The 25565-nt window shown below is 39.8% G+C and overlaps 1 protein-coding gene across 1 annotated transcript in view; it reads right to left on the bottom strand.

Annotated features, from left to right (window-relative positions):
• Positions 1-968: 968 nt before the first annotated feature.
• Positions 969-25565, bottom strand: part of LOC149305194 (tribbles homolog 2-like) — a 36200-nt gene continuing 11603 nt past the window's right edge. Inside the window, exon 3 of the mRNA XM_089478076.1 lies at positions 969-5551. Coding sequence (XP_089334202.1) covers positions 5083-5551 — 469 coding nt within the window. The 3' untranslated portion in view covers positions 969-5082. The remainder of the gene's footprint in view (positions 5552-25565) is intronic.

Below are 25565 nucleotides of genomic sequence, written 5' to 3'. Positions count from 1 at the left end.
ACGCTGCTGGCCCCAAGTATTTTAGATAAGGGAGACTCAACCCGTACAATGGTAATAGTCAGCTAGTGCACTAGTGCTGCTGTTACCAAAAGCCCACACAGATGATCATGGATAATCTGTCATTAACCCCTATGTGGAAACACTTGCTATTGAAACCCAACAGTCCCAGCAGTATGCAGAAGTTTTTGACCTTCTTTTTGCCAAAGGTGAGGGTTGGAGGAAGTAAATTAGACTACCTTTCATTCTAAAACCTAGCTAATGGCATCAAATCTTGTTGCTTCATGTTTAGGATAGCTTGAGAAGCAAAACAATGTATCTGCCCTTACATCAAAACTCAAATCCACCCACTATTAGAGTATGAATATTACAGAACAAAAATATTGCAGGATGAATGACAGTGCTGAATCACACATACAAACATTTCTGGCAGGATGATGACAGAATGCTGGAGGAAACTTAGAACCATTCAACACTACTGTCATACTAGAGCTACGTGTGAGAAAAGTCCACAAAGGATCTTAGGAAATATATAATACAGTGTTTTTTTTTAAAAAAAAATAGCAGTCCAGTCATCCTTAGTGAATGTGTAAAAAGGAAAGTTCAGGGCAGGTTAGCACAAGCCATTTATAATCGGTCTCTTGGCCTCCTATTAAAAAATTGGCTCCTTTCGTCGAAATGGTTTTCTTCATACCAGCATGAAGCAGGCCACAGTGTTTAATATAATTCACTGCAAATGAGCAACCATTAGTCAGCCACGTTTTTATATAATTATTGGCAGTGCAAAGGAAACATGCACGGTTCTAACTATTTCCACCCAAACAGAACAGAAGCTGCTCACACAGGCTGCAAAGAAAGAGGTGGACTGAAGTAAGAGGAATTTGGGAAGCTGGGGTGGGGAAGATTCAAATCATCTCACTGAAGCTGTGTTTTAGTTTTATTTATTTATTTCAAAATCACAGTCTCATTCTGAAAATAAAGCACATTTCTGGTAGGAGTATATTTGGAAAATGTTTTAATTCATTTAAACTCTGGCTGCATTTAAAACTAACATCTCTCCAAGTTTATACATTAACAAAGTCTTTTCATGCTGCCTTTCTGAGGAACAACATGAAACTGTAAGAAAACAGGAACAGTTGAGCCAAAAAGCCACCTCATGTTCTAAATTTGCACAGTATGCACTTCCAAGAAGCATGTTCTTACACCTTTTAAAGCGATGGTGCTAACTGAAGATGGGCAGGTATTAGGTACAATAGTTCTCATGAGCAGCCTCTTCACCACTCCAATAGTCAAAATTTTACATTCACCAACAAAATCTGATACCAAAATATTTGTATCTCACAGATCCTGAATCTCTGGCTGATGGATTAAATTTGGGAAGGAGGGTTAAAACTGGCATTTAAACTAACAGAGCTTAAATATTCTGAAGCAATTTAAAATCTAACACCTTTAATTTGGACTAATATACTTTGCTGTAAATAATTATTTAGGACATGCTTAATAGCTCAGTCCATCTAGCTCAGTAATGTCTCCACTAATGGGTAGTGATACTGTTGGGTTTCAGATAGAAGACTTCTCAGCTTCGTCTAAAGATGGAGAAGATTGAAGCTGGGATCTTTTTCAGATCAAAAATGCATACTTTGTTACTGGCCTTCTTTTTTTTCTTTCTATTTTTATGCAACATGTAAGGTATCTTCGTTTATCCTCTGACAAAAAAAAAAGGATGTAAATTTGTAGAATCACAGAGCTGGAAGAGACCACAAGGATCATCAGTCCAATCCCCATGAAGGAATACACAATCAAAGCACCCCTGACAGATGGCCATCCAGCCTCTCTTTGAAAACCTTCTAAGGAGTGTGTTCCACTGTCAAATAGCTCTTAATGTGAGGAATTCTCTCCTAATGTTTAGGTGGAAACTCTTTTCCTGTAGTTTGAATCCATTGCTCTGTCTTAGTCTCTGTAGAAACATAAAACAAGGTTGCGTCTTCTTCCATATGACATCCCCTTAAATATTTAAACATGGCTATCACACCACCCCTTAACCTTCTCTTCTTCAGGTTAAACATACACAGCTCCCTAAGCCACTCCTCATAAGCTTAAAGCATAGTTTTCAGACCTTCAGTAACTTTAATATTGTGGCATAGAGATTGAGGGTTATTATTAAATACACAATCCAATCACAGTTAAATAATTTTAAAACACACTAATGCCAATGAGAGAAATTAAACATGTATTTAACGATGCAGTCCCAAGGCATAGTTCCAAAATAGATAGATGGATGGATGGATGGATGGATAGATAGATAGAGACCCCACAGAAATATGCCACTGTTTCATTCAGCCCAATATTGTCAAGACTACATCCAGTATTTTAGGAAGGTTTCTACTCTAGCTCTATTGAGATATGCTGGAGTTTGAACTCAGGACCTTATGAATACAAAGCCATGTTCTAAGCCAATGAGCTACAATCCTTGGCTCTGGCTCCCTTTTCCACTGAAGGGAGAGCTCATGATGATGCCTCAAAACTGCAGTTCTAAGCATGCCAACTAGGAACTGACTCATTCACCAGAACTTTCAAGTTAACATTTTTATACTGTAAAAAAGCAACAGGAAGTGTTACCCCATATACTGGGAATGAATTGGGGAGGGGGCAAAAAAGTCTTCACAAATCAAATTTAGTTAAATATGCACAATTTTGTTTATTGAAGAGATTAGGACAAAAACATTAAACCAAATACAAGACAAAGCACCAGAGGCAGTAAAATCCCACCATGCACATCACCAATCTTTCTTCCTACAAGTTTATAAAATAAACGTTTTTTAAAAAAAGAAGTCCCTCAACACAGCACCATCTTCAGAGTGTAAAAACTTTACTCCTTTATATTTTTCTTAGATACCAAAATAGAACCAAGGCAGGTCACCTGCAGCTTTGTCTCTTGATAAGGAACTATGGACCATCAGCTTGAGAGTGGGATCAAACCTTCCTGCAGGGCAGGCAAAATAGCATCCATACGTCAAATGCCAAGTAGCTGTACGCACATGCCACATACTATAATTAAGCACAAAATTCAAGTAACATTTACATACTACAGAGTCCACATGTACCTATCCAAAAAACATGACCACTTCACAAAAACGCATACAGGCAGTAACATCAGAACAACTGAGGTACTGGAAAACACAAATATTTATGCCAAGAGATATGTTTGTTTTGTATTTTTGTCCCCTCCCCCCATATCATACAGCAATATAAAAAGCAGTAATAAAAAAATCCATTTTGCCAGTCTAAATCAAAACAAAAGCTCTCTAAGGGAAGGGGGAGAATGGGACTAAAAATTAAAATTAAAAAATATGTCATTCAGGGACAAGGAATACCTGAAGAGAAAAAGGAAAGCGTGTCAACTACAGCATGTAACATGTCACCCCAAGTCAACCCGTAATTGAAGTACTGGCTTAATTCATCACAACTGTGACAGCTTCATCAATAAATAAAGTCTTGACAATACGAAAGGTGCATATTACTGTGTACTTTTTAGGAGACAGATCTGTGTCCTAGTAATGTTCAGCTTATTAAAATGTCAATGAGACGAAAACTAGCATCATTCTTTTCGTAAATCAAAAACAAAAGCAAGAAAACCCAAGCCACTGCCTTTTCATAAAATAAGAGGGAGAAAGGGAAAGTATCTTTCTTTCTAGCTTTCTTTTCTTTTTCCTTCAGTAAAGAACCTGTCTGCTCATGTTCAAGGTAGTCTGAGGAATAGTTGTTTCCACAATTAAGTTTTAATTCTCTCTCTCTTTAAATGATGCCCTCCTACTGCCATCCACTAATATGGTCAAATTTTATGTGCTGCATGGTAATGTGGAAGCCAGTATTTCAAATCTCCTGTTTTTGGTCTTCTTTTTTTAAATGGAGAGTTATTATTTTCTCTGAAAACATGCTTGGAAGGTTGACCTGCAATTGCTTCCTGCAACAAAGCCATTTGACCAAAACCCCAAACTCTCCCAGAATGAGCTGTATCCAACTGTGTCCTCTTCTGCTAATGGAGGACTCTCTGTTTTAGCAGGGGCTTCTGCTGAACAAACGGAGGGACTCACAAATTCTCACTTTTATCTGAAACTCCTCATGCCACTCACCTCCTATACTGTTCCAAAGGGTCATCCATCTTCTGCAGACTGGAGGAAACTGGAGAAGGAATCTCCAGCCACCATCTCAGCCTCTTGTGTTTGCACACAGAAGCCTTCCATCAGCAGAGAGGACATAATTGTATACAACTCAAAAGTAACTGTCCTTCCATCAGCAGGGGAGGCACAATTATATACTACCCAACTTGTGAAGTGCTACTCCCTTCCCTCCTTAAGGGAACAGAACATTTCAAATATTTTCTCCTGCCAAAAATTAAAGTTCTTTCTTTTGGAGAACTGAATTCAAAACAAGCCCCTCAGAGACATGAACTAAAAGTTTCTGCTTAGCACCCAACTTCTCATGTCTACCTTTGTGCTCTTCCCACCCGCCCTCCTGAAGATCAATCCCACTGCAACTACTAAACATCAGATTTTAGAAACAGGAAACAAAAATTAATATAACAACATGATAGCTATTTGTACCTTCCCTGAATAATGGCTGAAGTTAAATATATCTAACAGTGCGATGCCAAGATGTAAGTTGAGGCAAAAGTCTCTATTCACTGGGAACGTTTAAGTGTCTGAATGAAACAGAACTGAGAGTGGATTAGTGGCTGCACTGGAACTTGAAGGTTTAGTGTCCTTGGCTCCATAAAGATGAGAAGCTACAGTTGCTCCATGCTGCCACCTCCTCTTTCTTTTTCCATGTCAATCTAACTTGATAGCAAGGATTCGTCCCATCTAAACATCCTCATGCTACATTTGTCGTGTTAGCTCATTCTTCCTCGAACCAAAAATTGAAACAAAGAGCAAAATCTGAAAGAAAACCCAAAAACCACCCCTTCAAGTTGTCTCTTTGCTATCAAGCCAGGCTGAGACACAACTATACTTCTGCATGATCAGAAAGAACTCCCTTCAGTGTTCTTTTCTGGACCACGCACCACTCAAACACTAGTCCTAATGCTCAGTTAAAGAAAGGGTCCTCCTCTTCCTCCATATTGACATCAGGCACCAGCTGATCCGTTACTTCCTTAGCACCATATCCTGTATTAGACACATTAAAATCTGTGGAAAACCAAGGATGGTCCAGAATTTCCTGCGAAGTCAGCCTTTCTGAGGGCTCCCGGCGCAGGATGCTACGTATGAGGCATTTTGCCTTTGGGGACAAAGTCTCTGGAATGCTGAACTGCCCACGGCGGATCTTGCTGAAGAGAGAACTAGGCTCAATGTCATGGAAAGGGTAGCGCCCAACTAGCATCGTGTAAAGCATGACTCCTAGACTCCATACATCTGCTGCCTTGCCAGAGTAGCTGCCATTTGTGTTCAAGATCTCCGGGCTCACGTATGCTGGGCACCCATGCTTATCAGAAAGGGAGTCATCATTTCCTCGCAAAATGTAAGCATCTTCAAGGCTCTCTAATTTTACTCTAGTCCTGTAAAGTAAAAAGAAAGAGACCACTATTAGACTCATCAATAAGCACTCATAGAATTTTTTTTCCTGGTAAAAATCAAGGAAATGCTAACATGTTTACTACAAGGAAATCTTTTTTTTTTTAACTTTTTAAGCCTTCAGAGAGAGAGAGAGAGTATACATGGACATACAGAATGTGCATCTTCAAATAAGGCTCCAGGGACAAAAAACATTCAAGTGAGGCTTTTTTCCCACAGTTTATGTTTCTTTTGGTCAGATGGAATTCATAATTTTGAACACACACACACACACACACACACACACACACACACATTATCAAACAGAATGTGTATATGTGTCACAAGCCGCATTTCCTCTTTCAAACTATATTCAGCACTGAGAAGTAGCTGTCTTTCCACAACCTATGAAACCATATCCCAAGGTGCAGAAAGAAAATGCTCAATTTACCTTGCTTTTGGGTTGTCAAGAAAATTTGATACTTTGAAAGGACAGTGTATATTACATATGTGATGGACCTATAAGAAGGTGAAAAGTTACTGGTCTAAGAATTATTTGTTAATAAAAAAGCTAGATTTTGTAATGTTACTAGAAATGTTTTTGCTGGGAATTATGGATAAAATAACTAGATAATAAATATGGATTGCTCCTTCGATACATGACAACAGCAACAAGACTATTTAGTCAAGCTTGGAAATGGACCAAAGTGCCAATGATGGAGATGTGGCTTGTGACATATATACTCATTCTGTTCTTCTGTTTGATAATGGTGTGTGTGGTTAAGGTTGCTGAGCTGGCCTAAATTGCCAGATTAACAAGGATTCTAAAGTATAAAGGAACTGAAGATTTTCTGAAAGACTGGAAACTGTTTATAGACTTTGACCAATAAGAAATCTAATGATATCTAATCTAATTATGGTTATAGTTATTAGTAATTCTAGTAGGAGTATTTAGATAGACCTGTAACTGCAGAGTAATATATTTCTTTTGTATTTTTCTTTTCACTAAATTTAAGATGGGGGGGATGAGAACCCTATTGTGTTTTAGTTATGTTTTCCTCCCTCCTTCCTTCTCTCTCTCTCTTTTTTTTAAAAAAAATCTGAAAGTATTTTCTGAAGGTATATCATGTTGATTTTGATTGTAAACTAGACTGTTAGTGTTAAAATGATATATGTGTGTGTATTTATTGTTGTGTGCCTTCAAGGTGTTTCCAATTTCGGGCAACCTTAAGGTGAACCTATCACAGGTTTTTCTTGGCAAGTTTCCTCAGAGGGGGTTTGCCATTGCCTTTCTCAGAGGCTGAGAGAGTGTGACTTTCTTCAATTCACCCAGTAGGTTACCATGACCAAGCAGGAATTTGAACCCTGCTCTCCTGAGTCACAGTCCAACACTAAAATCGCTACATCATGCTAATTCTGTGTGTGTGTGTGTGTGTGTGTGTGTGTGTGTGTGTGTGTTCATAGTATATACGTGAAAAGACAGTGGAAAGTGGCATCATTCCTTTCTCAAGTGTAAGAGGGTTTATTTGCTGAAAGCCAGAAATGGGTTAGGCAAACAAACATATAGAGAGGTAGGGAAGCACAAAGGTAGGGATGGGCTAAAGCCTCACTTCTTCCAAGCGCCCCTGACACAAAGCCTAACATAAGAGGCCACACTTTGTCTGTTCCTCCACTAACATGTGCTTTAGAAGTGGAACTAGACTACCAATACCAATCAAAATTGCATCCCCCTAATCATCATAGTATTTTTGTTACATGCATGCAGATTTGCAGATTTAATATCAAAACAGATATAAAAAGCAAAGTAATTCTGAAATGCAAGATTTTATTTTTTAAAAATACCAAAAAGATACCACTGAAATCCATAAATAAACCATAAAACAACCCAGACCACACTTCCCCACCATCATTCTCCCAAGTTGGAAGTGAGGGTTTCTCCATTACCTCATTAGAGCCACATTATTTCTCAAATTTACTCTGAATTCTACCTTAAGAAATTTATTTAGAAACTTACACAAGTGGCATTTTCTCATTCAAAACATTTAAAAGACCTGCACAGAGTTCTCCCTGATATAACTTTACAGTGACAGAATCAACTGTATAGGAAGGTGGCGGGTCTCCTTCTCTGGACATCTTCAAAAAGAGGCTGGACAGCTCCCTGCTTCTAGGGATGCGTTAGCTGGAAATCCTCCACTGTGCAGGGGGTCAGACCTGGTGGCCCATGAGGTCCCTTCTTACTCTATGATTCATAGTATACAAAAGGCAGCCAAGTTCCTGCATTGTGGAGATGGAGTGTAAAGTTCCACCAGGCAGAACTCTGAATCATCTCTCTTCTTCCCACATGCAGGTTTCACCTCTTTCCTGCAGGACTACCTCCTCAACAAGGCCTTTTAGTGCCAGAGAGGGGAGGGTATAACCAAGAACTGCCCAGCAGCTGAATGGCCAATGACAACATCCTACAGATCCGCCAGAGGGAAGGCTTGGAGGGTGCCTTCACTGAGTTGTGTGAGGATACCGGAACATAGCTGGTTGCTTCTCAGCTGCCTTCCTTCCAGCCTTTCCTGGCCACCCCTCAGAAGAACAGTGAATCAAGTGGTTAGAGGGACATGGCACAAGGGAAGTGGTGAATCCTTTCCTCAGGAATGAGGAATGACCCTAAAAGCCATACATAGCTGTATGTTGGACTTACACCTGTGTATGTCACCAATAGGATGCCAACCAGCATTATAGAAATTACCCAAAAACTAAATGGATAAACAAAAATTAACCAAAAAGAGTGCAAAATGAGATAGCCCTCTGTTACCCCATACAACATCAACCAAAGCTTTACCAAAAAAGAATGATAGTTAAAAGAATAGAAGTGACACTTTCCTTAGGATGGAATCTCTAAAATTTGGTATTATTAATGAGAAGGCCCTCCCTATTATAGTCACAATACTGTCGTCCAATGGTACACAGAACAGGGCCCAAGGAAAATGGGCAAATTCATGGGATGGTGGCGAGAGAGAGGTGAAAGAGACCTAATTTGAATCTCTGCAATGAAGAGCTCAGAGTTACTGGAGAGTAAATAATCACAAACTTGACAACCTTGAATAACTTCCTTTCTACAATGAAGTGTTCAGTGAAAAATTTCCATTAGACAAAGGTACAGAATTGTTCTAAAAAAGGTCCTGGAAATTCTAAGGTAGTCAGGCTCTTCCATTTTCTAGAACTCAAATCAAGGTTTCAAATGCTCAAAACAACAGCTGACACAACAGAGTTATGTTTGTCACAGGTAAGTACAGGAATAAACAAACAAACAAACAATAACAAGCTTTAGTCTTCCTGGCCTCTAAGAAACTGTCTAGAATGTACATCTCCGTTCTAAAGTTAATACTAGTGATGACTAGGTTGCTCTTATATTCTACAAGTTATGTACTATGAATCTACCACAAGTTCTCTTTAGTTCACTTGAAGGTCTATTGGTACTGATTTTTTTATTAATGAATTTTCCCTCTGGGTTTAATTCACACAGTTGTGTTCACAGAAAACGGAGTGCTAGCTCAATATTTTACCAGCAGTATGTAAACAGCCGGACGAGAAAAATCTAGTTGCCACAGTCAGTATTACAGAATTGAAAGAAAAAGGAGCTCAGTTCTATGTACTGGGAAAAAAAAGTTTTATTTTATTACACAGAAGCCTTTTCTGTAAAGCCTCCAACCACACACTGAACCTTTTAAACACTCCGACACATTTACTAGTAAATGTGAAGGTCCTTCTGGCAAAGACCTTTGGAAAAGGAAATAATAAATTCATAATTCACAGAAACTGGCTCCTACCTAACAAGGTGGAAGTGAACACTCTCCCAATTTAAAAAGCCATTTTGATACCCCCCTCAGTTTGTATTTACAAGAGACATACTATAATAATGTCCTCTATGTCCTAAAACCTGTCCAGTGTCAACTTGATATCACATAACCTCCAGTTCTCACATATATTTATTTTTGGTTCCAAGTGCCAGTCATAAAATAATAGAAATGATCTAATATAGTCTATGATAGTTAACTATAAAAATGTGAGAAAACTCATGGGGAATGGTGCCTGAGTTTTCTTAGGACCTAGTAGTTTAGCATACTGCTGATGTTATCAAATCTAAGCCCATTTTACTTTTAGATTTTTTTTAAAAAAGGGAACTCTTGAATGTTATTACTCAAAGAAATATGGGGGCACTGGGGGGAGGGTCCCCACAAAATATGACAACATTACTTTAACTGAGGATATTAGCTTTTGCAAGAGGCTGAGTGACCTTTAGGTCCATTTGCGCTTGTATATACCACCTTTGCAGTCAATTAAAGGTGTTTTATTTAGAAAAATGCAGAGTGCAATCACACACACGCAATAGCAATCCACATAGACACAGCATTCAGAGCTCATAGAAATGGAATTATGGAAACTAGATAGCAGAGTTCAAGTGGTTTGCAGAGGGGATAAAAATTACCTGTCTAAAGAGTAGACCATGGAAAGCTGGAATGGCTCAGACTGGGAGGTCTGAGGGCAGAACAGTCAGATACATAAAGAACAGCCTGGGATGACTATAAAGAAGTGGTGGGCTATTTGTGAGGTAACAAAGGCTAGATGTCCTTTCCCAGAAATCAATAATGAAATTCTGGACTGGTTGATGGTTTTTAGTGTGACAAAAATAGCGATTGGATCAGAATACCCCCAGGACGGATGGACAGGGAACTTTGACTGGGACCACAACAGGAGGTAGACAGAGAGGGCAACTAACTGCTATGGGTGCAAGGAAATCTTTTGTCTCAAGGTGCAAGAGAAAACAGAAAATGCAGATGACCTGGGAGAAGGAAGGAGCATTGTGACCTCTGAAGAACATGCTGGCTCCAGATATGAAATATGAAGACCTCAAGTCCAGCATGGGGTATGCAGGGTGTGCTAACAATGTGAATGTAGAAACAACTGAAAACTTAATCCCCACAGACAAGCTTGTTTCCAGCTAACATTTTCTATGGCTTTACTCTATCCAATATGGTTATCTAGTACAATGGGCCTTTGGTATCTGCTGGGATTTGGTTTCAGGACATACACGCACACCCATGAATACCAAAATCCATGGATAATCATGTCCCATTAAATACAGCAATGTAGTAAAATAGTGCTTCTTATTTAAAATGCAAAATCAATATAATTTTTTAAAAATAGATATTTTCAAGCCATGGATGGTTTGATCCATGGATAAGGGATCCATGAATACAGAAGGCCAACAGTATCACTTCAGACATCAGACAGAATTCTTGTAATTGAATGATCAGTCATACAATAACATTCCTTTCACATATAAAACTAATAATTTAGTGTAACAACTAACCTAGAACCCTTGGCACTGATTGCTCTTCTAGGTGGAATATTAAAATAAAAAACGGAGAGGTATAATAATACAAATATAGGTCCCATCTGTAGTACAAAATGGAACAAGCCAAGAAAACACCTACCACCTTACCGAGAATTCAACCTTCAACCTCCCTGATGAACTATTGTGCCCAAGAGTGTTGCTGCATAATGTATGAAATAGCCCTTACCTTTCTAAACAGCAAGAAATGTATAATAAAACCAGCCCTACCAGTGGAGAAAATGTTAACTTACCAACAGTGGAGGGATGAATCCCTCTCAGCTATTTCCTGCTGCAGGTGACAGAAACAGTGCAACAACAACAGCTGTTAAGCACTTTCTAGAAATAATATCCGGAAAATGTGTATGGGAGTGCAAGACAGTTTCCCAGCTGAATTATAGGGCAATGGCAGTGTTTTTCTTCCTCTTAGTGCAACAGCCTTGTTTGTGGGTGTAATGTGTGGATTGGCTGCACAGGAAACTAGGGAATCTACTGCACAGAATCAATGGCATCACTGGAGATCAGGGACAGATACACCTATCTTCAGCCTAATGACCTTTTTGCTTACTTGAGAAAAATAATTTATATTATGTTAACATATTATCAAGTCTTAATTGCATCCCTGCAATGGCAGTGGAGAAGGGCAGGGAAGCTCCTAGGAAGCTGCTACTGACATAGGATGTCTGTCTGCTGGTCTACTTTTAGCTCCATGCCATGGCTGTAAAATCTGACTTCCTGAAATAATTGTTTGCTTTTAAAAATCAAGAAAAAGCTGCCCTTAATTGCTTCACTCCCCGAGGACAGGCTCATGATTATCCTCTGGAAGTACTGTATACACAAAGGGCACTGAATTCACACATGTTCCTATGTTCCTTACTATGAGTAAGTCTTAACACAGTGTGTGAGTTCCATTTCCATTGTTCTCCACAAAAATAGGTGGAAGGTTTGCAGAAATCCAGGCCACAGCTGCAATCACACACTGAATCGCAGATCTAGTGAGAAGGCAGCCAGCTAACTAGGCACATAGTATTTCCAAATGGTGGGTATGCATCTATGCATGTGCCTTCAAGTTGTCTGTCAACTTATGGCAACCCCATGAATTTCACAGAGTTTCCTAGGAAATGAATATTGTGAGGCTGTTTTGTCAGTTCCTTCCTCTGAAATATAGTCTACAGCAGCTGGTATCAGTCGGTGGTCTCACAGCCAAGTACAAAACAGGCCTAACCTTGCTAAATCGTAATCAATGCAGTTTAAAAAAAATGCTTCAAGTTTCATTTAAAAATAGAGTTAACCTTTAAAACTTCCTTATGCCAAGTGTAATCTACCAGCAGTTTATGGCTCTCTCGTGCTTGCCTCTTTGCTTAAACATTTATTTATCTGTGCCATTGCGATCCACCACAGACTACCTGTTCCAACAGAGAAAAGGCATCCAACAGGTCTGAGAAAGCAGAAGGTTTTTTGTTCTAGCTTTGGTTCCAAAAGGCTTCTGAACTTCCTGTGCATTCTTCGTTTTTGTTCTACATAAAAATCTAACACAGCAACATCAGACATCTCTTCTCAGCTCTTCTCCTCACTGCCAAGATGAAAGATGGCAAATGTGCAGATAGTTCACTGAATGAAAGCCTGTCCCCATGTCACATTTCTCTGGGCCATATCTGGAACACCAGAATTGTCTGCATTTGATTCCTACCAAAACAAAAATCCCAAGCCACTGTTTTCTGCACTAAAGAATCAAGGCTGTGCATTCAGAGGAAAGCAGATTTTGTTTAAACTAGGCCGTTAAACAACAGCTGGCCTTTATCTCCTTGCTCTACCATAATCTCTGACTGGATAAACCAAACAAGGAGCACCCATGTTTTCATCCTGCTGAATGGATTAGGCCAGAGCAAATACACCAAGGATCAGAGCTTCTGAAGCTTTTACACACACACACATATACAATGTATATCATTTTCATTCAGAAGCTGGAGATGGAAAGGCAGCATTATTTTAATCATTATAAAATTAAGAAATTGATGACAAAGAGATTCCAGAAGGTAGCATGCCAATAAAAACTGCCACATTATTTAGCATTGTCAATGGTTGTCATTGGGCGCATGAGTGGTAAAAGAAAGCATTTTATAACTCAGAATTAGGAATAGCAGACATATGCCCATGTTCATAATCTAGGTTAACTAGGTATCTCAAAAATTACAGCAGCAAAGGGTGGCATTTTCTTTCAGTCTCTGATGAAGGAAGGAAACCATGAGACCCCCGAGGTCCCTTTGTCTTTTCTTCAAAGCCTAGTACAATTGAAGGCCCATCTCATCCTCCAAGTTTTTGGTTTATACCAGAGGTCAGCTTGTGGCACTTGACAAAAAAGTGAATACCTCATAATTGCTCCATTTTCTAAACAGAAGAAAGAATATTAGAATGGTGGTAATATACTATTTCTGCTACACATCCAAGTAAGTGTAGATAGCAGTTATTGAAGTTGGAATGATGAGTGCCATGACTTGAAAGTTTTATTTTCTTTAACCACAACTTCCATAATCCCAGTGACTCTGCTAGTTATAGTTTTAAAAAGTATGTTTTCTAGTCTCTGCTGCTGACAACTTTCTTTGAGATGCTGCCAAATATTTTCCATAGTCAAGAGTAGTGCCAGACCTCCTCCCAACATCAAATTATTATTTCAAACAGATGGCCACTGGGATCACAATGTAGTTATTGCTGTTGTTAACTGCCCTTGATTCAACCCCAACTCATGGGGACTCTGTGGATGAGACATGCCCTTCCACTGCTCTGCTCAGGCCCTGGAAATTCAGGCCCATGACCTCAGGGACGTAGCCAAGGGTGGGGGGGTTCTTGGGGTCCGGACCAGACCCCCCTTCCGTTAGATACAATGAATGGTGTGTGCTGCTGCGCTGTCACACCCAAGCCCCATTATAATGGTTGCACTTAGTCTGGACCCCCCTCTTCCCAAAATCCTGGCTACGTCCCTGGTGACCTCCCTGATTGAGCCTATCCACTTGGCATGCAGTCTTCTTTTTTCTACTACTTTTCCCAGCATTATTGTCTTTTCTAATGTGTCATGCCTTCTCATGATGTAGCCTGCCTCAGTTTGATCATCTTGGCTTCCAGGGAGATTTCAGGTTTGATCTGTTCAAGGTCCCATTTCTTTGTTGTTTTGTCTGTTCAGTATCCTCAGCACTCTTTTCCAGCACCATGTGTCAAATGAGTTTCATTTTCTTCTTATCCTCTTTCTTCATTGTTTAGCTCTCACAACCATACATGGCAATGGGAAATACAATGGCTTGGACGTTTCTGACTTTAGTGCTCAGTTGTACATCTTTACTTTATAGGATCCTGTCTAGGTCTTTCACAGCTGCCCTTCCCATTCCTAGTCTTCTTCTGATTTCTTGGCTGCCATCTCCATTCTGATCAATCTTTGATCCAAGGAACTCTTTAACTATTTTGATTTTCTCATTGTCTAGGTTGAATTTATGTATTTATGTTCAGCAGTAAGCCTGACTTTGCACTTTCATTTTTGACCTTCCATAGTAATTTTTCCATGTCTATAATGTTTTCTGCTAGTAATATGGTGTCATCTGCATATCTTAGATTGTTGATGTTCTTTCCTCCTATCTTCACTCCTCCTTTTTCTGAATCTGGACCTGTTTCACGTAATATATTTTCTGCATACAAGTTGAACAAATAGAGTGACAGACTGCAGTCTTGCCTGACTGCTTTGCCAACTGGGAACTATTCTGTTTCTCCATATTCTTGGAATTTTATGCTATTGTCCTGTAGTTGCAATCTTTTGTATCTCCTTCTTTGTGGATGGGGCTGTATATGATCGTTTCCAGTCTATTGGCCACCATTTTGTTTTCCATAATTCTTGACATGCATCAGTTAACACTAGATTTGATTCTGTCTGTAGGGATTGTAGCAGTTCAAATGGAATATAATCTTTTCCTGGTGATTTATTTTCACCAATTTCTCTTATTGCAGCTTCCACCTAACTTTTTAGAATTTGGGGTTCATCTTAATATGTTTGTTGTTGTTGTTGTTTTGTTGTTCTATGTGTCATTCATTTTTTCATCTTTTTTATATAACTCTTCTGTATATTGCATCCAACATTTTTTTTCTTAATCTTGTAGTATGTTTTTTTCTTGTCATAGAACATCCTAGCCCTTGGTCTGAACTCCCTTTAAGTTCCCAGTTCTTGTGGAAAAGGTTTCCCATTTTTCCTTTTTTGTTGTTGTTTTCTGTTTCTCTGCATTGACTGTTATAGTAGTTCTCTTTATTATTCTACACTAGTACAAGCACAATTGTACAGTTGCATTCATGGTTCTGGTACTGTTTCTATCTTCCTTTTCTTACCTTTACTGCTTGAAGCGTTTCGTCTGTTATTCATTGTTTCTTCTCTTTCCTTTTCGTCACCAATAGTGTCTTCCTGCATTCTTCATTATATTATGTCTTTGGCTTCTGTCCATAGTTCTTCTGGTTATTTCTTATATTGTCAGTAAATTCCGCTGAGATATTGTTCAGATCATATTTTGGTATGATGACTTTTTGCTTTCTTCTTCAGCTTTACTTTATTTTTGTATATGTATATGGATGTGTGGATAGATAGATAGATAGATAGATAGATAGATAGATAGATAGTAGTTCATGATCTGTACCACAATCTGTACTATATCTGTTCTAGTTTTTGCCACATGAATAGAGCTTCTCCATTTTCTGCTTTCAATTATATGGTATATCATATTCTCTTAACCTATCACATTTGTAAAGACACATTTTGATTCCCTTAACCTGAGTCTCATATTTTAAGACAAGTTTTTTTTTAAAAAAAGATAATCCATTGCTTGCAGTTTTTCTTCCAACTGTGACCACAGAACTAAAATTAATTTATAAATATGGGCTTCCATAGCTAGATAAGATCTACTTTGTAAAAGTTCCCATGCAGTGCAAAGCTTTTTGTCAAGGCCAATGTAATTACAGTATATCATTTTCATTCAGAAGCTGGAGATGGAACAGACACTTGGAAAGGCAGCATTATGTATCTATCAGATCACGGCTGGAGCCCTGCATTAGTCTAATGCTTTAGAGAAGAGGGAAAGAAGCAAGCTTGAATCACTGCTCTTTAAAAAGGGGAAGCTATTCTGCCTATGAATGCTTTCCCATTACTGGTGAATGAAACCACAGAAGTGCAATCAGAGGGCAGCAAATAGCACTCAAATGGGAAATGCGTCTTTGTCCCCATAGAAACCGTCAGGGAAGCCCAGAAAAACAATACTATTCTGAAAATCTTATCAATATGCCATTCATTACTTGAGTGCATTCAGACATGGCTCTTTAGCAATGTAACAAAACCTGATCAATTAAGCCTCTTCCAGAAAGGCCTCCAATTACAAACTTCTGAGTTGGCATCTGTTTCTGGAGAACCATCACCTTGTCCTAGAGACCCCCATCTGCCCTCCCCATCCAAAATCACAATGGTTTGCATTATTCTCCCCAAAGGAATTTAAGGATTATGAAGAATTTCTGACTTACAGGGAAATCCTATCCCTCATTTACACTTACCAAGCAGAATGTGATTGCCTCTAATACTCCTTTCCCTTTGCTGGCAGAGTGTAACACTGGGGGGGGGGGGGGGGGGAGAAGTGAATCACAAGAGCATAATAACACTTTTGATCTGCCCCCTCCCAACTCTTATTCCAAAGGGACTCAGTGCAAAGAAGAGTACTCAGTTGTCTCAGAGGCATACTGAGGAAGGAAGCAGGAATGTAAAAATCTCTCAGTCTCAGTGAAGCTGCGTTTCTCTAAACCCATCCTCTATTTTCTTTCCACCCTTATTTTGATGATTTGTAAGGGACCTGCGATGCAGAACTTTGTTTATTCTTCCCCCATGGAAACTGAAGCATATTTTGGTATGCACTTTCCTACCTGTTTACATTTTCATGCATTTTTTTCCACATACGTGTGGCGTAGTGGTTTGAGTGTTGGACTACAAATCTGGAGACCAGGGTTTGGTTCCCAGCTCTATCATGAACTCCAATGAGTGACATTGGGCAAGCCACATGCTCTCAGCTTCAGGGGAAGGCAATGGCAAACCTCTGAACAAATCTTGTCAGGAAAATCAAATGATAAGGGCCAATTTAGGGTCGCCATAAGTTGGAAATGACATGAAGGCATACAACAACAACAACAAATGCACTTTTACACATTTTCCCCATTGACTAAAATACTTTTATGTACATTTTTCAAATACATGCATTTTTAATCATGAGCATTTATGTGCTGAGAGGAAAAAGGAAAAATCATAGTCTTCTCCCACTGATTTGTTGTTGAAGTTTTCTGGGATATTTAGCCTTCAGTTAGAGAGCTCTGGTGCCACAACAAACTACAAATCTCAAAATTCCATAGCATCGAGCCATGACAATTAAAGCAGTGTCAAGCTGCATTATTTCTACAGTGCAGATAAGACCTAGGATTCTCAACACTGTTGTAACTGGGAATGCAAGAATTAAACACTAGTAAGCCCTGAGGTGAGGTGGGGTAGGGGTTATGCCTCAAAATATTTTCTCCATGCCTCCTATATTAATTTCTGCCTAGCACCATCCTTTAAAATTTCTGCTTTTGTTCATGATGGAATACACTGAAGATCTGATAAGAACAAATGACTATGGTAGAAATGGAGAGTGAATGTATTTCTGCCCTAGTTATGATGCAAATACATAAAGAGCATACCAAGCTTAGGAAAGCTAACTTTCTGAATTATAGCTCCTCAGATCTAATCGATGAGGGATTTAGGGAGTTGCAGTCCAAAAGGTTACTAATAGAGTTGCAAAATGTGTGAGCCAAATCTCAATGCAGCCACAAGCCTACTTGTCGGCTTTTGGAAAACCTCATTTTCTTCCAGCTTTGGCTCCTTAATTCTCTATCTCTATTCTTTTATTTACAGAGCTGTTTTAAAAGACACCTGAGATAACATACATGAGGCATTCTGCACACTTGAATTGTGCTATGCTGATGTTATATAAGGTTTCCATCTGTCCTTACGCACTCTTGAAAGAACGAATGATCCTTAACATCTTAGCAGACAGCTTAAATGATTCTAGATGGCAATTCCATGTGGCGGAATACATCAAATGTGTTGCATATACAAAGTGAGGACAATAGTGTTAATGTTTAGAAGAGAATTCTCTACTCAGACCAGGAACAGACCAGCAAGAAGAGAAAGCTTGAAACCACCTCCGCCAAAGATGGATTGGGGCCGTGGCAAGCACACACTGCTGCCCCAATCTGCCTTGATCCACTTCTTTTTGGGCCTGAAAAAAGCCAGCTTTCCCAGCCCTACTGAAGCTCAAAGCCATCTTCATGCTGCTCTGGCAGTGTGAGGTGTGTAAATGCCGCGTTCCAGAGCATCTTGAAGCCACTCACGTCTGGACAGCCACCCGACTTCCGGGTGCAGTGTATAAACACCACATTCTGAAGCTGCCTAGACCATAGCTTTAAAGAGCCATCTGTTCTGGTTCTATGTCTCAAAAAGCAATGAACATGATCTGAAAAGGAAGCTCTGAATAAAGAGATATTGGGAAGGTACCCTTCACTATCTATCCATCCATCCAGCATGAAGCACTGTTTCAGTGTTTGGGAATGTGAGGTTCTGGAAGGTGTTGGTAGTGCGATATCCATCGTCCCTTATCTTTGGACACATGGGGCCTGCAATCCTAAAACATCTGAAAGGGAATGAATTCCCTACTTCTGTTCTACAGCAATGAGAACAGTGGTAAAGTAATCACCCGACTACAACAGACTGAATTGCAAGCTCACTGTTCTTTAGCTTTCAGTAAATGAACACTGGGAATTTCCTGACACAAGGAATATTATTTCCAAATCCCAAATGGATGTTCTATGGGGAAACAAGTAAAATTATAGTTCTTTGACTTCCTGCAGCATTGCGTCTGGTTGAGAATGTATTTATTCAGCACTTCTTACTATCTACTGCTTTATACTTTTTTAATACATATCAAATACTAAATTAAAGTAGCTAGTTACAAATAAGGTACCTCACTAACTTCAGAGACTGGTCTGACAAAAATCTCATTCAGGTGAGTGGCTTTTTATATATAAAGAAATTTAAATATATTTGATAGCATTATAGTTGGTAAAGATATTGTAGAAACTACATATGTACAATATAACAACAACAATTATGATGGTAGTCTGCAGCATGATGTTAGGATCCCAAAGGACACTTGTTAATTGAAAATGCAGCGTGAACTTTTATGTCAAATAAAGCTGCATAACTACTCTCCTTCCTTGACATTTGATAAATGAGATTTACTGCCTGGGAGGACAAAAAACAGTCTTCCCACATGCTGGCAAATTCAAAATTAATTACAAAAAGCATTTATTTCTAGGGTGAAACCTGATCTCTGCTTTCACCTTTGAGAGCTAAGGAGCTACTCTATTTGACCTTGCAACTTTCCCTCTCTGTTCTGAGTTAATAGGTATATTCATCTTCACATCTATAACCAATGTGTCCTCAGTGTCTGTGGGAGGGGAGCTCAAGGATGCAGGGCATGGCTCCTCCACAAATATCAAATCGAACAAAGGAAATACACTGACAGAAACACAGGTGGAAATAAAATAAAGGAAAGAAGAGAGTAAGACATAGGAAAATCATTACTAATACCACCACTTAGTTGACAGCAGAGGCACTGCAGCAATGTAATACCAGGGGAAATCATCTCTCAGAATATGAACTAGGTTTGAAGGCCTGCAAAAACGATTTCTTTTGGCTTAAAGAGAAACAGAGATCTTTCGTTTATTTCTCCACCTTCATGCACTGTATTCATCCTCATGTACCTCACATTTCTGAAGTCTCTGTTGTCATTTCTGCTGAATCAGCCAAACCCACAAAATGCATGAGGCTGTAATAAACCCTATGACTCCAACAACCCATTCTGGAGTAGGTAGACACAGGGATGGTACCATACTCCATAGAACAACTGATTCACAGAGCATCATGCCAGTTGGTATCCCTTTCCCATCTGTCACAGGACAGCTGTTGTGGGAACTAGGACTTTGTAGTACACTGTAATCTTAAGACCTTTGACACTGAAGTTAAATTCAATTAAGGGAAGAATAGCATAAATACAGTAAAGACATCAGATCCTGTCTAATCTTGGAAGCTAAGCGCAAGGTCAACCCTTGTTAATACTTGGGTGGGAGACCACCAAGGGATACCACATGCTATAGGCTGTGTTTCAGAGGAAGGACCTGGCAAAACCATCTCTAAGGATTCCTTCCCTAAGAAAACCCTATGAAATTCATTATGTCACCATAAGTTGACAGGCAATGTGAGGGCATATACATGTACATGTAAAGTAGCCCATCTAGGGGAGTCAGGCGACAGGGAGAACAAGGAGATAAAAGGCCAGCCTCAAACCTAAGGTCAGTAGCATCCCTGGGGGGTGCCGGCCACATTGGGTGACACCCCAGAAAGGGAGTTGACACCCAGCCAGCTCCCCACCCTTGCAGGCACTGCTTCACCCTGTGCAGGACCTCCTTGGGCCTGTGCAAGAGATCCTGGGGCTGCATGGGCACTACCGGGGCCTGTGTGGAAGCGCCTGGGGCCACGCAAGATTTCCTGGGCCTGTACAGAACCCCTTGGGGCCAGGCGGGCACCGTTCTGGGCTGCACAGGAGCTCCTGAGGTCAACACACGAGCTCCTGGGGCCTGTTTGGGCACCACTCCAGGCCAAGCAGACACCATTCTGGGTAGCACAGACACTCCTGGGGCCTGCACAGAGCTCCCTCTGGCCCGCACAGGCAGTCCCATGAGCCCCTCACCCTGAAAACTCCACCAGAAGTCCCTCACGGAAGTCCCACCCCCCACTGGTGGGAATACCACTGCCCAAGGTATCAGAGTGTGTGTGACTGGAATTTGGAAAATCTATGTCCTTGTTCCCACAAAGTCATAAAATTCACTGGGTAACTCTGGACCAGTCACTCTCCTTCTCCATCTATCCTGCCTGTGTGGATGGAGTGGAGAGATCTCAGTACACTCACTGCCTGCAGTTCACTGGAGAAAAAGCAGTATTCTCAGAGTAAAATAAAATCACTGTGTCAAGATGAACAACTCTAGCTCTGCTCCCTCTTTATACACTTCTTTCATGTAAGAGAGATTACTAATTTCACAACTGGGATGCCAGAAAAGTGAGAAAAGTACAAAAAAATGGTTTGATTTTATAAGGCTTCTGAAGACAGTTGCAACAGAATCACAGCTGCCTGGTTGGCCCAAGAAATTCAATATCAGCATCCAAGATATCTTCCCAAATTCTTAGATGCTGACAGAGAATTTCTAGATACTCCAGCAATCAGGCACCTGGGATTCTGTTGAAACTGTCCACAGAAGTCTCCCGAAACCAGAACAAAAAATGTCACACTTTTCTGATTGCATCTGGCATGCCGATTGTGAAATCAGTTGCTTGGAGCTCAACTTTAGGGTTCAGACCTGTGCGTCAGTAAAAATATATTTCTGGCAACTAAATAATTAGTGCTACCATCTGATCTTTTCATCTAGAACTAATTCTGTGCAATCCGGATGACAATGTAACTCATTTCTAACTGAGAATTTTGGGACTGGATGTATGTTAAGGCACAAACTTCTTGCTTGGTCTTTGGCCAGGAATTGCCAGTCTCAGTTCATTAAAAGTACAAATGGGAATAACAGTAACCTACTCTGCAGGGTTGCTTATAGGATAAATCATACAAGAACAGCAAGGAGTTTGTGATGGATATTAATTGAAAAATAACTTCTTCTTCTTTGCAAACTATGCACACACATACTACCTTTTCTTCAAAACCAGGACTCAAGGCAGCTCAATTCTGAGACAAAAACATTAAAGTATCTCAGTTTCACATTGCATTTTAAAAATATGTCCACAGGACTACCCATTCTTCCTAGTGGTTTTTTTAATCTCTTTTCCAGAGTTTCAATAATGATAAATCACTCTAAATCATATGACTTCAATACAGTGTGCAAGTGGATGAAACCAATGTCAAACTGATAAAACCAAAGTGATTTCTATGACAAATCTAATTCTGTTTTTAATTTTAATTCTATTTTTAAAGTTGTACTGTTCTTAAGTATGTTTTGTGAGCCACCTTGGGCCTAATTTAGAAGAAAGGTAGCATGTAAATTAAATAAAAAATTAAATAAATCTATCACTTGGCCACCACTAAGGAATGCAACAGCTTGTATCTCTTCTCGGATTTTGTGGGTCAAGGTTATTTTCATGCCATTTTCAAGTAAACTGAAACCTAGAATGATCTTAAAACTAGTCATGCCATTTTCTGAAAGAAATGTAATGCAACATACAGCATGCTACACTACTACTGCCTTTTAGGCTCAGTTTATAGGTGGTCACATTGGTACAGGAGCTGCCTTCCAGTAATCAAATCATAACACAAAGAGTGGAATAAGCACTGCAAATGGCACAGCTGCTCTCCATCTCCATCTTCCAGGGCCTTCTCTGGGGATCTAGATTCCGCTTGCACTGGAAGAAATTTTACTTCCCAGGTTTTTGTGCCTAGATATGATTAAGTATGAGTTAATTTGTCTGCTTAGGTCATGAACTATTCTTTGAGGCTCTTGTTGTCACAGAGATTTTGGCTCTTATACAAACTGTTTAAGACACCAGTTGGGACTGGATCTGCAAACATGACCAGTCCCCATGGTTAGACCCAGGAGATGTAGTGCATCTGTACATCAGTAAATTCCTTCTGATGTACTGTACTGATGCTTTAGTAATACAAAATATAACAGCAAGCCATTCTCAACACCTGCCTAGAGACAAATTTCTCACATAAAAAAAGTGTCAGCCAATACCTAGAATGCAAAATGGTGAAGGGGAGGCTGTTGGGGGGGGGGGGGGGAATCTTGGTAACAAGAGTGATTAACAAGCAAGAGCTTTAAGTGTAAAATATTATGACAGCTAATATTAGAATATAATTGAAGATTTAAAACACTCTTCAAACATTAATAATTTGCTGGCAGGAAAATTACTTGCCATAGAAGAAAAAAAGTAATTACTCAAAACAAGTTTAAAATAGTGTTTAAAATCTAATTCTTTCATTTAAAAACTCGTTTAATTAGACATTTCACTCAGACCTAGCTTGACCCAATCTTCTATCAACAAACTTGCTTATTATGTGGGATCCATACTTTGCCATCAACATAAAATATTGATTTCTGCCATGAACCAGCACACCTATAACACACTCCATCCACACTTAGGGAAATAATTGTCAAAAATGCCAAAAAAATCTGTCCAAAACCATAACAGAACCAAGACTTAGGTACCACCCTTCAGTAAAGTTTCAAAGTCAGCTTACCAAAAAACAATAAAAGACAAATAATAGCTAATAGCATGCATTTCGTCTAAGAACCATGTGTGCCATCAGTAAAGAGTGAAAGTAGGCAACTTTAAGCTTGCATGCAGCTCTTCCAGTCTTTAAGCTGCATGCAAGCTTAAAGTTGCCTATTTTCACTCTTTACTGATGGCACACATAGTTTTTAGACAAAATGCATGCTATTAGCTATTATTTGTCTTGTTCTTCTACCACTACTAAGCAAAGTGTAATCATCATCCCACCTGGAGGATTCTCGAAGTTATTGTCCAAAAAATAACTCCTCCAAGCTCTATTAATATCCAAGATCTAACCCCTCAGTACAAATGTCTCAAATTGCAGACCAGATCCTCCAGTACTATGGATTACAATTCATATACCAGTGAAAGGATCCTCCAGTACCATGGATTACAATTCATATACCAGTGAAAGGAGAGTCTACAAGTATTTTGTAGAACATAGGTGAGACTCACTGTGTGCCAGTACATAGCATCATAAGTAAGACCATTTTGTTGTTGTTGTATATCTTGAAGTTGTTTCTGACTTATGGCAACCCTAAGACAAACCTATCATAGGGTTTTCTGCGGCTGAGAACATGTGACTCACCCAAGACCACCCAGTGGATTTCCATGACTGAGTTGGGAATTGAACTCTGGTCTCTCAAGTTGTAATCCAATGCTCAAACCACTACATCACTCTGGCTCTAAAAAGCCAAAATAAAGAATAGTATACACCAAGATACACACTGAGGTTCAGTACATAACGCCAAGAAGTGGTGTCCAGGTGGCGATTCTAGGGTTAGAGACCGTGCACCAACCTCACAGTCCCTAACCCTAACACATCACAGCGTCATCATAATGGCAGTCTCGCCACCATCGTGACCGTAAGTGACATGCAGCATATAGCTGTCGCTGTGCGTTGCTTACATCACGAGTGCACCAATGGCACACTCGTGACGTCTGTGTGGCATCCAAAGAAGAACCTGTTTTTTCCGGGTTCTTTTTTGGGCAGATGGGCACCACACAGCTTGGCTGCTGCAGCGTCCCTCCAGAGAAAAACCGGCCCCCTCTGGCCCACCCTTTCGGGGCAGTTTGTTTCACACCTTAGTCTGCTGCCACATTGCAGAAGTAATGCAGTTTGACATGACTTTAACAATCATGGCTCAATGCTATTGAATTCTGGAAATTGTAGTTTGTTGTGGCACAAAAGCTCTCTGACAGAGAATACTAAATATCTCACAAAAGTACAAATCCTAGAATCCCACAGTATTGAGCCATGGCAGTTAAAGCAGGGTCAGCTGCATTAATTCTGCAGTGTAGATGCAGCCTAGACAGCATAACAGCTCTGTACTCTCTTCCTAAGCCACACAATGAATAGAAACTAGGGAAAATCAGTGTAGGCAAAGTAGTCATCAACAGGAAACAGAGAGAATACAAGAGCTCTAAGGGGTGGAAAGAAAATTAGTGATGTGGAACATGAATAAAACTACACAAAATGCTAGTCAGAAAAGGAAGCGCTCTCTTTCATTCTCTCTCACACACATTGAGGATGTTCCCACTTAAGATTTGAAATGAATTAAAATACAACGTTTTTAATAAAACCGATTCAAAATAACCCTGGTCTTATCCCGCGTTCCGAATCGCTTTTATTATTCGTTCCCATCTGTTTTTTAAATCGAAGTTTTTACCTGCAAGCGTTCCTACTTGGCATGAAATCGGTGTTTAAATAAAGCGATTCTTCTCCTCCATACCTTATTTGGAGCTGTCAATCAATAGTACGTCAGAATGACGTAACGTTAATCCGGAATATTTGGAAGCGATTTATCTTTTGGCATCGTTTCCATTTCATTGACTGTTTGTGAATTTAGCGAATTTAGGAAAGCGAATTTAGGAAACCCAAGCTCTTTCCAGAGGAACTATGGGATAGGTTTTGCATGACAGCATCCCCTCTTCATGTCTCCCAAGACAGCCAGGGAGAATCCCTTCAGAGAGCACAGAGATCAATGGGGGAGGCTTCTGGCAAAGCGAATTTAAGAAACCCAAGCTCTTTCCAGAGGAACTATGGGATAGGTTTTCCATGACAGCATCCCCTCTTCATGTCTCCCAAGACAGCCAGGGAGAATCCCTTCAGAGAGCACAGAGATCAATGGGGGAGGCTGCTGGCAAAGCGAATTTAGGAAACTCAAGCTCTTTCCAGAGGAACTATGGGATAGGTTTTGCATGACAGCAT

Source organism: Sceloporus occidentalis, unplaced genomic scaffold (genome assembly GCF_023333645.1).
Source record: "Sceloporus occidentalis isolate IW3139 unplaced genomic scaffold, rSceOcc1.0.p SCAF_12, whole genome shotgun sequence".
Classification (NCBI taxonomy): domain Eukaryota; kingdom Metazoa; phylum Chordata; class Lepidosauria; order Squamata; family Phrynosomatidae; genus Sceloporus; species Sceloporus occidentalis.
Note: the sequence above shows the minus strand (reverse complement) of the source record. Positions and strands in the feature narration are given on the sequence as shown.